The sequence below is a fragment of the Nomascus leucogenys genome, chromosome 6 (genome assembly GCF_006542625.1).
Source record: "Nomascus leucogenys isolate Asia chromosome 6, Asia_NLE_v1, whole genome shotgun sequence".
NCBI classification, from domain to species: domain Eukaryota; kingdom Metazoa; phylum Chordata; class Mammalia; order Primates; family Hylobatidae; genus Nomascus; species Nomascus leucogenys.
The window spans coordinates 84,915,952-84,929,409 of record NC_044386.1 but is presented as its reverse complement, the minus strand read 5'-3'; the positions used below and the strand labels follow the sequence as shown (position 1 = coordinate 84,929,409).

Sequence of the window (13,458 nt, the reverse complement as noted above, 5' to 3'; positions counted from 1 at the left end):
TTGGTGAATGTACAGGGAGTAGTTTTGGCATTATGTTGTCAACTTCTTCCACCATGTTTTTCATTCTTCCTGTCAGTCTGACGTAGGTCTCCGCTGGGTATGCGTTCGTATCCTATATTCTTAACAATGAAAAAGTTATACTTTTTCACTTTAAAACTTTTTCCTAATTTTTCTGTAAAAATTGCTTCCAAATACATTTGTGAGTATGGTTGCTATTTTATGTTAATTTGCATAAATCTGGAAAATAAATTTGCATACAGCCACAACATAGATGGTGAACACTAACTTTACAAAGTTTCTGGAGGCTTTGAGAATTTCTGTATTTTCTTAACATAATGACAGCATTTATAGTTATCTATAGCAATGCTTATTAAACTGTCTTTTGTAAAAGACCAGGGTTGTTTTCATTTTGTTTGTTTAATTTCTAATCTGTCATAGCTCATGTTCTTAGAAAGTACATTGATTACACACTTAGATGTTACTGCAATATCACAGTACTTTAAAAAGTTTATAAATCCTCCTCTCAATTTCTTATTTATCTCATCACAATCCAGTAAGTGTTTGTAGACCAGCACTGGCAACCACACTGATTTGTAATATGTAATTACAAATGCCTGTTTGGGGTATTAACAAATTAGTGATTGAGTTTACTTTTCCATTAATAAAACCACAGCAAATTTTACTCTGATTTATAATGAAAAAAATCCTCACTTAAAAGCAAGTTTCCCTTTCAGGCAAAAATTCTGGAATAGACTTAGCTGAAATAGTTAAAGACGATTATAGTATATAATACACTGATGTAATCCAGTGTTTGTTTATAGCATCTGAATCCTTCTGGGTTTTAATTATCCAATGAATTTATGAATTGAAATGGTTTTTAATTCATAATCTGAATTAACCAGCTTTCTTTATAAAGTGCAATCTTCTCCCACAGGTTCTCATCTCAAGTTGCTCTCGGTGTAGAACTTGTGATTGTCTTGTCCATGATGAGGAAATCATGGCTGGCTGGACAGCAGATGATTCCAATCTCAATACTACATGCCCATTCTGTGGCAATATCTTTTTACCCTTTCTGAATATAGAAATAAGAGATTTAAGACGACCTGGAAGGTAATGATATTTTTTTTCCTTCGTGTTTAAGGATCATGTTCCCTATATCTCTTTTCTCAAAGAGTTCCTTTGATTCACATTACAGATACTTTCTAAAGTCAAGCCCATCAACAGAAAATATGCACTTTCCATCCTCCATTTCAAGTCAGACGAGGCAGTCTTGCATTTCAACATCAGCCTGTGGTCTTGACACATCTGCTGTCTCTGTTCAAGGGAATTTTGATCTAAATAGGTAATTATGATTATGTGGAACTATATTTTAACAACATATATTTACACATATTTTAGAAGTATGACAGAAAAATTAGTTGACCATTTCCAGGATTAAATTTCTATGAATAACAGATTCATAATCTTAAATCCTTACTCTTAAAACAGTGTTAAAATTCTCTAATCACGTAAATCTTTAAATATGTAGTTATATGTTTTGCTTTATTAATCCCCAGAGTTTAAGCTGTATGTATATATTATAATGTTTACTAGTATTTTAAAGGTTAAAAAAAAATGTAGAACACTTGAGGTTTATAATGACCATCTTTTTCTTGTCTCTATCTCTTCAGCAATTAAGTCAATACTACTACTTTTTAATATTTAATTTTCTACCTAGGAATATTTAATAATCTAAGAAAACATTTGGAGCTGATACGGGAACTGTGAAATTAAACTAAAATTTATATAGTAAGCCTAATATAAGTAAATCTACACTTAAAACTGATGCAGAAATCAATTCCATTTTGCAGAAGTGCCAAATAAGCCATATATAGCTGGACAGATGAAGCCATATTGGTAGCTGCATGTGCCAAAAAATGCCTGTATAGTGTTGGCAGGCTGACGTGACCTGTTTGATCTTGATTACTTAAGCAGTGAAACCAAAAATCTGTTTGTGCACCTTTTTTCATCACAGGTCTATTGTAGCCCTTATCTTTGTCTCCTGGGTTGTGACTCCTCAAGGAATATGTGCCTTTTTTCTCTGCTTTCTATCCCCATGGTCTAGTGTGCTTTCTGCTGTATAGAAGCCTACTAAATGTTTTGAATAAATGAATGAATCTTGAATATTTAAAGTTGATTTGATAAAAAAGGAAATTTATCATGACTATACTACTTAAAAATATATTTTATTTCCCAGCTGAAGCCTGAGTAGCATTTCCTTTCATTCATGTTGCCATGTCTAGCTCTGATTCTTTTTTTTTTTGAGACAGAATCTCACTCTGTTGCCCATGCTGGAGTACAGTGATGCAATCTTGGCTCACTGCAACCTCTGCCTCCCAGGTTCAAACAATGCTCCTGCCTCAGCCTCCCAAGTAGCTGGGATTACAGGTGCCCGCCATCACGCCTGGCTAATTTTTCTATTTTTAGTAGAGACAGGGTTTTACCATGTTGGCCAAGCTGCTCTCGAACTCCTGACCTCAGGCAATCCGCCCACCTCAGCCTCCCAAAGTGCTGGTATTACAGGCATGAGCCACCTCACCCGACCGTCTAGCTCTGATTCTAAAGAGAAGAACATGGCCGGGAGTGGTGGCCCACACTTGTAATGCCAGCACTTTGGGAGGCCGAGGTGGGCAGATGGCTTGAGCCCAGGAGTTTGAGACCAGCCTGGACAACATGGCGAAACCCCATCTCTACTAAAAATACAAAAATTAGGCAGGCATGGTGGCATGTGCCTATAGTCCCAGCCACTCGGGAGGCTGAGGTGGTGGGAGGATCGCTTGAGCCTAGGAGACAGAAGTTGTAGTGAGCCGAGATCACACCACTGCAGTCCAGCCTGGGTGACAGAGCAAGACTCTGTCTTAAAAAAAAAAAAAAAAAAAAGAGAGAGAGAGAGAACATGATCCTTGCTGACGAAGTAAAGTAAATCTAGACACTGATACACTTTTTTCTTTTTTCAATGCCCAAGCAAATCTAAACTGCAGGAAAATTTTTGCACCCGAAGTATTCAGATCCCTGCTAATAGATCAAAAACAGCTATGTCTAAATGTCCAATATTTCCAATGGCCAGGAGTATTAGTACTTCTGGCCCCATGGATAAGGAAGATACTGGAAAACAGAAGCTCATTTCTACAGGCAGCCTGCCAGCTACTTTACAAGGAGCTACAGTATGTATTTTGGTGTATTTTTTTATTTGGAAATTGATCACTTACGTATGATTTTGTTCCCCTTGTCCTAGTCTTATTAGCTTTATTATTGCCAAGAAGAGTCTCTTATCCCATGATACAATTATATTACTTTTCTAATCATATGGGAATCATTGAATTTTTTAATGGCTTAGTATTATTTTGCATTTGCCATTTATGTTTTTTATTTATTCAACAGGATTCTTTAGGTTTAGAATGGCACCTTCCAAGTCCCGATCCTGTCACTGTTCCGTATCTTAGTCCTTTAGTGGTATGGAAAGAACTTGAAAGCTTATTGGAAAATGAAGGTGATCATGCAATAACAGTGGCAGACTTTGTGGACCATCATCCAATTGTTTTTTGGAACCTGGTATGGTATTTCAGACGTCTTGACTTGCCCAGTAACTTACCTGGATTGATTCTTTCTTCTGAGCACTGTAACAAGTATTCAAAGGTATGAGACTAAAAATTAAAAGGCAATGAATGCTTCTGTCACCATTGTAATGTTTGCATATTCCTAATGATTAAAAAGTAAGGTTTGTTTTTATGCTAAATTTATTTTATTTTATTTTTTGAGACGAAGTCTCACTCTTTCGCCAGGCTGGAGTGCAGTGGCACTATCTCGGCTCACTGTAACCTCCAGCTACAGGGTTCAAGCAATTCTCCCGCCTCAGCCTCCAAGTAGCTGGGATTACAGGCACACACTGCCATGCCCAGCTAATTTTTGTATTTTTAGTAGAGACGGGGTTTCACCATGTTGGCCAGGATGGTCTTGATCTCTTGACCTTATGATGCACCTGCCTCAGCCTCCCAAAGTGTTGGGATTACAGGCATGAGCCACCGCGCCCAGCCTATGCTAAATATTTTTAATAGCCATCTGGGTCATTAGATAAATAGAATTGTTTTAGTTGTATTTACAAATAATATTTTCTTCTTACAGGCTAGCAATAAGAGTCTTTTTTTTTGCCTTCTTCTAAAATTTACATTAAACATACTTGAATTTTTGCTATTGCTTCAAGAATAAGCTGGAAATGACTCTTAGGAGGCAGATTTGTGAGTTAGGCCCACTTATATCTTGTACTTCCTTCAAAACAAGCCTAATTTTTTTTTTTTTTTTTCTGACACAAGATCTCGCCCTGTCACCCAGGCTGGAGTGCAGTGGTGTGGTCATGGCTCACTGTGACCTCTAACCCTTGGGCTCAAGTGACCCTCCTGTCACAGCCTCCCAAAGTGCTGGGGTTATAGGCAGGAGCCACTGTGTCCAGCCCAAGCCTAACACTTTTTAAGGATGTCTGTACAGCAGTCCCTCCTTATTCATGGTTTTCTTTTCTGAGGTTTCAGTTACCCATGGTAACTGTGGTCTCAAAATATTAAATGGAAACTTCCAGAAAGAAACACTTCATAAGTTTTAAATTGTATGCTGTTCTGAGTAGCATGATGAAATCTTGTGCTGTCCCATCTGGGATATGAATCATCCCTTTGTTCAGTGTATCCACGCTGTGTATGCCACCTGCCTGTTAATCATTGAGTAGCCATCTCTGTTATCAGACCGACTGTGATGTTATCACAGTGCTTGTGTTCATGTAACTCCTGTTTTACTTAATGGCACAAAGCAGTGATGCTGGCATATTGTTTTAATTGTTCTATTTTATTATTAGTTATTGTTAATTTCTTATTATGCCTCATTTATAAATTAAATATCACAAGTATGTATATATAGGAAAATAGAGTATAGGGTTTGGTTCTATCTGCAGTTATAGGTATCCATTGGAGGTCTTGGAATATAGCCGCTGAAGATAAAGGGGGACTATTGAAATTCATATTGCAATCATGTGCTACCACTCTCGTCATTCCTTTACCCTGGATTTTTGTTTAACATTTAGGCAATTTGTTTGTTATATGTTCATTTGTATTTTTGGTATGTTGTTTTATAAAAGTGCCTTTACTTTTTCATATACTGCCACTGCCACTAAATGGTGGTCTCTAAGTTCAGGAACCTTACCTTCTCTCTTCTTGTGCTGCATGCCTATGATTGTGCATGTGCTTCGGATTTTCAGTACATCATACATGAGTGACAAAGATGTGAACTCAGCGTTATCTGGGCCAGGGTCTTGGATGATAGAGAATGGGACTCCTGGATTTATCTTTCTGTGACTTTCAATCATGAGCAAGAGGAGCAAGATGAGTTCTTCTTGGTACCCTTTCTCACTGATCTCAAGTACTTTGTTATATCTGATCTTTAGAGATCATTGGCTTTTCCACACAGCCCATCTTCCTGTGGTAGATATCAAATGTAGGTAAATCAGTCTTTTTCTGTTCTCTTTTCTGTCTCGCACATATACATCCTAAAAAATATTTGTAAGAATTTTATAAAATACTTATAAAAAATTATCATGTAAGGGTCATTAATGAATGTTTATTGTATAACACAGATTCCCCGCCACTGTATGTCTGAAGATAGCAAATATGTTTTAATACAAATGTTATGGGACAATATGAAGTTACATCAGGATCCGGGACAGCCCTTGTACATTCTCTGGAATGCACACAGTAAGTGCCATCATAGACTGCTGACTTTGTTCATATGAGAGTAATCTCTACTTGCTTTAAATAGCGTAAACCAATGTATAACTGACTTTTATTTTACTGTACTACTTTTTGTCTTACAGGTCAAAGTCGTACTCTTTTGTTTGAGAGTGAGTGTTTGATTTTCTTAGTGCTACCTTCTATGGAGGTCTAAGGGTTTTTTTGCTTTTTTTTTTTTTTGGTTTGTTTTTTTGAGGGGTGCTGTGTATGTGCTGGAGGGGTTGGTTGTGTTTTGCAGAATTCAGCTTTCAGCACATTGCTCATCCCAATTTCTTCTTTTTACTTATTTTTTATTTGTTTCCATCCCAGGCTGCTGATTTAGAATTTTCATCAGAGGCTGTATTAAGGGAAACAATATTTTTAGTTATTGTCTATTTAAGACCACAGAAAGCTTTAGACCTTTTTTTGTCATTATTTGTCTTATTTTTTGCCTTCTTCGTTCTTGGATTCCTATTTCTTTATCTATTGCCCTTAATTTATTTTTAGTGCTATGTAACTTAATATCTGTCAGTTGCTGCTTAATTTCTTTCTCCTTTCTACACAGAACATTTTCCTTCATCTGTTCTTTTGTTCTTTTACAGCCCAAAAATATCCAATGGTCCATTTATTGCAAAAAAGTGATAACTCATTTAACCAGGAACTGTTGAAAAGTATGGTAAAAAGCATTAAAATGAATGATGTCTATGGACCAATGAGTCAGATTTTAGAGACACTGAATAAGTGTCCACATTTTAAAAGACAGAGGTAAGTCCTTCTCTTAGACGAATATATTGTTCTCCTAGGCAGATTCATATTGTTTGCTTAGTAATTTGTTAGAATATCTCATGCTTATGATAGCGTTAAATTTTTTATAGGGAACATATGGACTATGTAGATACTAATATTTTCTCCATGACTTTTTCTCCCTAGGAGCTTATACAGAGAAATACTATTTCTCTCACTCGTGGCACTGGGAAGAGAAAACATTGATATAGGTAATTTAGCTTTGTATCTAATATGTAATATTTATATATCATGGAATAGTTTTCAAAGTATTTTTATATTAGTAGTTATACTTTACTAGTAATATTAAATCTGTAATTATATTAAGGTAGATTAGTTGTCGCTAAGGACCAAGAGGTGGGGTGAATAGGGAGTGACTGTTAACTGGTATAAGGTTTCTTTTTGGTGAGATGAAAATATTCTGGAATTAGGCAGTGGTGATAGTTATACAATCTTGTGAATATACCAAAAAAACACTAAATTGTACACTTTAAGCTAGTGAATTGTATGGTATATGGATTATATTTCAATTTTTAAAAGTTAATCTGACAAGAAAAGGACTAGTCAGGAAAAATTATTTAACTGAAAGGGGCCGGGTGCGGTAGCTCATGTCTGTAATCCCAGCACTTTAGGAGGCCAAGGTGGGTGGATCGCTTGAGCCCAGGTGTTTGAGACCAGCCTGGGCAGCATGTTGAAACCCCATCTCTACAAAAAAAAAAAAAAAAGTTAGCCAGATGTGGTGGCACATGGCTGTAGTCCCAGCTACTTGGGAGGCTGAGGTGAAAGTATCATGTGAGCCTGCGCAGTCGAGGCTGCAGTGAGCCACGACGGTGCTGCTGCATGCCAGCTTGGGCTGTAGAGCAAGACCTTGTCTCATAAAAAAAAAATCAACAGAAGGCGATTCTTTTCTAGAAGCTACTGTAATTATATCAGGGTAATGCTACCAGGGGCAGAGCTAGAAAAATCAATAGTACAGAATAGGGAGTCTAGAAAGAAACGTAAATATCCATGGGAATATAATATATAATAAAATCAGCCAGGTGCAGTGGCTCACGCCTGTAATCCCAACACTGTAGGAGGCCAAGGCGGGCAGATCATCTGAGGTCAGGAGTTCAAGGCAAGCCTGGCCAATATGGTGAAACCTCGTCTCTACTAAAAATACAAAATTAGCCAGGCCTGGTGGTACGTACCAGTAGTCTCAGCTACTCAGGAGCCTGAGGCAGGAGAATCACTTGAACCCAGGAGGTGGAGGCAGCAGTGAGCCGAGATCGTGCCACTGCACTCCAACCTGCACAACAAGAGTGAAACTCCGTCTAACCAAAAAAAAAAAAAAAAGTGTATATATATATATGTATATATAAACCTATATATATAATAAACCTATATATATATAAAATAAAATCAGTTAGGAAAGGTAGACTATTAAATGGCGTTGGGATAGTCATTCTAGCCACTTGAGAAAGATGCCAGAACTTACCAAAATTGTGAATAGTGTTATTTGAGCTAGGCCTTTTAACTATAGTGAAACAGGATACCAAAAAGGATTACTCAGATCCTTGTTACCATCCCTTTATCCCCTACCCAATACAAGCCCAGATTGTAGTCAGATATTACTCTAGCCCTCTGCCAAAGGTGGGATTTCCTTGAATGTCTAAAAAATTCCGGACCTCCAAGCTAGAGAAGCTCACTTGCTCATGCACTTAACTCAAACAAGCCTTCATGGGTACCACTGTGGTACTGTTTCAGAGAGGAAAGATGTTCTTATGTCCGTCACCTCCCCAAAGCAGAAAAATAGGATCTTAGTGACATTGTTATAATTCATACCCCATTTGGCTCTCTGAGGGGCAAATTTTTATCCAGTATGTGTTTAAAATAAGCAATAAGTTAGCATGATTTCTGGACTGAGAGAAACTTTTAGCAGAAGCTTGTAAACCTCTGTTGTCCCTTTTTGTCACATGTGGACTATCTTCTGGGGAAAAGGCACGCAGACCTTGGTATAATGTCCTTAAAAATAAAAGTAACAGTCTGTTAGCTCCATCTGTTGCCATGTGGAAAAGGAAAAAAAAATCATTACATGGTGATTTCAGATACTTGGATTATTTTCCCAGAGGTATCCCATAATATAGGAAGTTAGGACACACAAACCAAAAAAAAATTTCTGTTGAAGCAAAATTTAAATTTAAAAAATGAAACCATAAAAGGACTAGTGTAAAGAAAATATGGGCAAAAAAACTTTTTGTTAATCCTGGTGGGAAAAGGCTATTATTTATTTTTACTGTTTTTATTGAGTATGCAAAGCAAAGTACCAAAAAAGTGTGTATGGTATTTGGTGGTTTTTAACATCTGTACCTGGTAAAATTAAAAATTGGCATTTTCAAACCTTTAAGTTTCACTGGTCCATGCAATCCAGCTGTGGTCCTTTGGATAGCAGAAATGTCCTAGCAATTCCTTCTTGGCCTCTAATGTTGTGTTTCTGTAGTATTATAGAAACTTGATAGTTTTCAACATCAGACCTAAATTTCTTTATCCGTTTATTTCTTTATCAATTTCTGCAGATGCTTTTGATAAAGAGTACAAGATGGCCTATGATCGTCTCACACCTAGTCAAGTCAAGAGTACACACAACTGTGATAGACCACCAAGTACAGGGGTGATGGAATGTCGAAAAACCTTTGGAGAACCTTATCTTTGAGGTGTATTTGTATGTGTAAACATTCAATGTATATTGTATAGTCAGTGTATAAAATAACACTTTTAGACTCTAAATATTTTTTCTTCAATTTTTGAAAATACAATTTGTAAATGGTTCAAAAGACTCAGACAGCTTATGTACAGGATGTTTGAAGAAGAGAATAGTGACAAGTGGGGAGAAAGCCACTTTGTTTCTCGTTTCTTTTTTCTTCTTAACTCCCCTATAATAGGAAATAAAGTATTTTTGTGATGAGGAAATCCCTAAACAAAATTAGTTGCCATAAAATATGACAACTGTTTTATGGTTTCTCTTGGAAGAGACAGATTGAAAACTCATGAATGGAATCTAAACAGAAATGTCAGATGAACGTATTTCCTGTTTTCATAGACTATTCAAATGTTTTGACCATGAAGTTGTATTATACATATTTTAAATTGTTCATAGTAAGTTGATATTTTTTTAATTTTTAAATTTAATATAGCAAACTTAAAATGAATTTAAACTTAAGCAAGCAAGCGTGTATTTTCCTTGTCTGCTGCTATTTGAAGTAATTAGTACAGCTGCAGATCTCTCTGTGTATATCTATCTATATATATATTTTTTATTACTTGGGAGAATGAATTTTAAAATGTCAGTGCTAGTGTCAGTGTTGTCCTAGGATTGCATGTTAGTACCCCTAAGCCTGAGTGCGGGGAGTGAGTTATGCGAGGGTAGCGTGCACTGCCCAGACTGACTCATGGAGCCTTGTGCAAGGAGAGCCAGAGAGGTTCACTATACCATGACTCCAAAATTGTTTCTATTGCTAATAGATACGTATAGTATACAGGGAAAATAGCTTATAAATCCAAATATCAATTTAAATTTTAATATTCTACATGAAAACTTATATTCATGTGATTATATTCCAAATTTTACCCTTATTTTAATATCTAAAATATTGGGTATGATGCAAATTATACTATAGAATATTTATCTGAAATGTGACTTACTGGGGTATTCTGTTAATACTATATATAAATATTCAGAATTTTTTTCAAAAGTAGAAAAATTCCCCTCTAAAAGTACAGCCAGATAGACTTTCATCCATATTGAGGAACTTAGCTTTTTCAACAAGCTTCAGAATCTGAAGTCTGTAGAATCTCAAATACAGAAATATCCAGAAATCAGACAATAAATTGAAAGTTTAGACATCATGAGTATTAAATAGGCTTTAAAAATATTTTTTTAGTCATATTATTTCTAATGTCACTTTCTTTGGGTAATTTCTGGTAAGGAAAAACATCTTTTGGCTGCTAGAATTATTTATAGATTTTCAATATGTGTGTGTGTTTGCACACATTATCATAAGTGAAGGAATTCCCTAGCCAGTTTTAAAGAAGGAAAAAATGGATAGTCCCAAATTAGGTGTGCAAAGCCAGTAGAGTCCACGACACTTGGACTGGAGGTATCTTGGAGTCCTGAGACTTAGAATCAGTTCAGCTGCAGAAAAAACACCATTAGTGAATAGCACCATGCTGAAACATTTCACAGCTTTCAACTCTGGGAAATAATGGAGAGAGTTTAAAAATGTAAAACTTCAGTTCAGTTAGTTTGGGGCTGAACTTGCTTACTTGAAAAATCTGGTGCTAGGCACATGTATCTGCCTCTCCTTTGTAAATACCACTCCAATCTTATTCTTTACTATTCAGATCCAAGCTTCATGTTCTACTTGTTCTTCATGTTCTTTAAATCATTTGAAAGTTGTCAACTGAGAGAAACATTTCAGAGGGGGGAGGCTTTTGGCACTGGTGATAAACATCCCTCCAAGGGAACCGTCTGGGGTTCTCTTCTATTTGTGGTTGGTGTTTATATTCTCTTTTAAAAACAGCTTTCATTGTTGTTTACTTTTTGTGTAATACAAACAAAATGTAGGAATCATAGTTTATTGATTTCAAATGGCTGACAAAAAGAAGAATTAGATAAAACCATTGTTTATGGTTTTATGATTCAGACTCGTTTGGAAAAGTGAATGTAATTTTTACCTCCTCCTTCCACCCCAAGTTTTGTTTCTGCTTTTGGAGAGGGTTGTATTTCCCCTACTTTTAATCCCTAGGGAATATTATTGCATAGATTTAAAACCTAAAATATGAATACAAAGTGGTAAACCTGTTCAAAAGAAAATTAAAATATGAATCATTCATTAGCTGGGCGTGGTAGCTCTTGGAGGCCTGTAATCCCAGCACTCTGGGAGGCCGAGGCAGGGAGGATTGCTTGAGTCCGGGAGTTCAAGACCAGCCTGAGCAACATAGAGAGACTCTGTTTCTACAAAAAAAATGTTTAAATTTGCTCAGTATGGTGGCTCATGCTTGGTAATCCCAGCTACTCGGGAGGCTGAAGCAGGAGGATCACTTTGAGCCTGGGGGTTTGGGGCTGCAATGAGCTGTGATCATGCCATTGCACTCTAGCCTGGATTACAGAGCAAGACCCTGTCTCAAAAAAAAGAAAACAGAAAATATCAATCATTTAAAATAACTCTATACAAACTTTTCTTCAATTTTCTGTTAACCGTACATTTTGGAGAATAATGGCCAATCATGTTGGAGAGAAATGCCCTTTTGCTATATCATCTGTCTTTTATTTTCTTACTCTTGGTTTTGTTTATATGTTTAAATGGTTGACAATAAACCATGTCCTGTGCTGATGTAGCTTGTTTACTACATCCTACCATTATGTTCTAAATGGCACACATTTGTATTCCATATCGTATATAAAATATTCTACTTTTTCCTCCTAGTGTTAGGTGGAGAAATATGCAGCTGTTCATCTTCTGATTTTTGTCTTCTTTTCCCTGACTTTCTTGGGGTTTGGGTTTTTGTTTTGCTCTAAAATCCTAACACTACCAGCATATTTAATTGTAAGGTTTTCTAGTATGTCTCCCCATTTGTGTATTTAGAGAAATGGTCCCAGAAAACATTGGTTCAACATTTTAGGCAGTAAATACTTATTTTTACTTTATGCTGATAATTACTATGATACTTAAGTGCAACCAGCAAGTATTAGCTAGCTCTATATAGAAGTTATGCTTTATTTCTAAATACAGGCTGAGCTCCTGGAATCAAATGCTCCAAAATCCAAAACTTTTTGAATACCGACATGATGCTCAAAGGAAATGCTCATTTGAGCATTTTGGATTTCATATTTGGGATGTTCAACCAGTTTGTATTTTTCAAATATTCCAAATTTCAAAAACTTCTGAAATCCAAAACACTTCTGGTCTGAAACATTTCTGATAAGGGATACGCAACCTGTACTTTGTAATATGCGGTATGAAAATACCTATTTGTTTGGTGATGTGCAGTAGCCCAGCTTTATTTTTATTTCTCTCACTAGAACTTGAAAGCTGCTATTTGGCACTTTATCTCAGAGCAAGAAGAGAAAGAGTAGGCTGTCTCTTTGAGAAGACCCTTGTCCTTCGTGCTAAAGTTAGCATGTGCTGCCTCTTCCTGTCTGGATACAAGACTAAGCTTTATTTCAAAACTGAACTCTCTAGCAGCTGCATACCAGTTTACCTTAATGTCCTTAGTACTTGATGTCTTAACATCCTCATACTACCTTGCTCCTTTGGCCTCAAAGTAAGCATATTGGCTGGCTTATTTTTCTTAACAAAATTAGCAGTACACAAATTGAAGAATTTTCATCTTTGATTACAAAAGTCTGCGCATGTGCTTGTACTCTGAGATGGTGATAGATTCTTCTGATAAAGTTATTGCTGTCTTTCCACAGTTCCTGTTCATTTTGATGGCTCCCTCCTTTACTATTTAAAGATTTTCTTTTCAAATGTAGTACTATGATAAAACTATTGCAGCAACTGGTGGATTTTCTGCAAGTGAAATTCTCCAGGTTTTGCTTGCTCATACAGCGAAGGGCCTAAAGACCAGAAGCGTGCCTTTAGTTGTGCAGGCAGACTTGGGCCAGGATGTCCTGTAGGCTTTAATGAACCCCCAGGGATAGGCAGCTCTGCTCATGAGCCCCCTCATTACATCTTTCATAGCATCCAGTCCCCGTACACATTGCAAGCTGTACCTGCTGGAGGACCCTCCCACCAAAAAAGGGTCAGAACCAAGAGTATTCATTGGCACATAAGGCCAACCAGTTCTTCTCGATTATTTACTAGGCTGTGCTCTAGATAATACATTCCAATTCCTGCCCCCTTTGGTA

The 13,458-nt window shown here is 36.6% G+C and overlaps 2 protein-coding genes across 6 annotated transcripts in view; one reads left to right on the top strand and one right to left on the bottom strand.

Annotated features, from left to right (window-relative positions):
• DENND4A (DENN domain containing 4A) overlaps window positions 1–9,768 on the top strand; it is a 138,119-nt gene extending 128,351 nt beyond the window's left edge. For 4 of the 5 annotated variants that reach the window (XM_030814590.1, XM_030814588.1, XM_030814587.1 and 1 more), the window contains 9 exons: window positions 935–1,110; window positions 1,196–1,342; window positions 3,005–3,203; window positions 3,421–3,675; window positions 5,654–5,771; window positions 5,891–5,917; window positions 6,389–6,551; window positions 6,717–6,781; window positions 9,125–9,768. In XM_030814590.1, the coding sequence (XP_030670450.1) occupies window positions 935–1,110; window positions 1,196–1,342; window positions 3,005–3,203; window positions 3,421–3,675; window positions 5,654–5,771; window positions 5,891–5,917; window positions 6,389–6,551; window positions 6,717–6,781; window positions 9,125–9,261 (1,287 nt within the window). In that variant the 3' untranslated portion in view covers window positions 9,262–9,768. The remainder of the gene's footprint in view (window positions 1–934; window positions 1,111–1,195; window positions 1,343–3,004; window positions 3,204–3,420; window positions 3,676–5,653; window positions 5,772–5,890; window positions 5,918–6,388; window positions 6,552–6,716; window positions 6,782–9,124) is intronic. The other variant, XM_003267112.4, reaches the window with a different exon arrangement.
• SLC24A1 (solute carrier family 24 member 1) overlaps window positions 9,467–13,458 on the bottom strand; it is a 38,353-nt gene continuing 34,361 nt past the window's right edge. Inside the window, exon 8 of the mRNA XM_030814594.1 lies at window positions 9,467–10,800. Coding sequence (XP_030670454.1) covers window positions 10,758–10,800 — 43 coding nt within the window. The 3' untranslated portion in view covers window positions 9,467–10,757. The remainder of the gene's footprint in view (window positions 10,801–13,458) is intronic.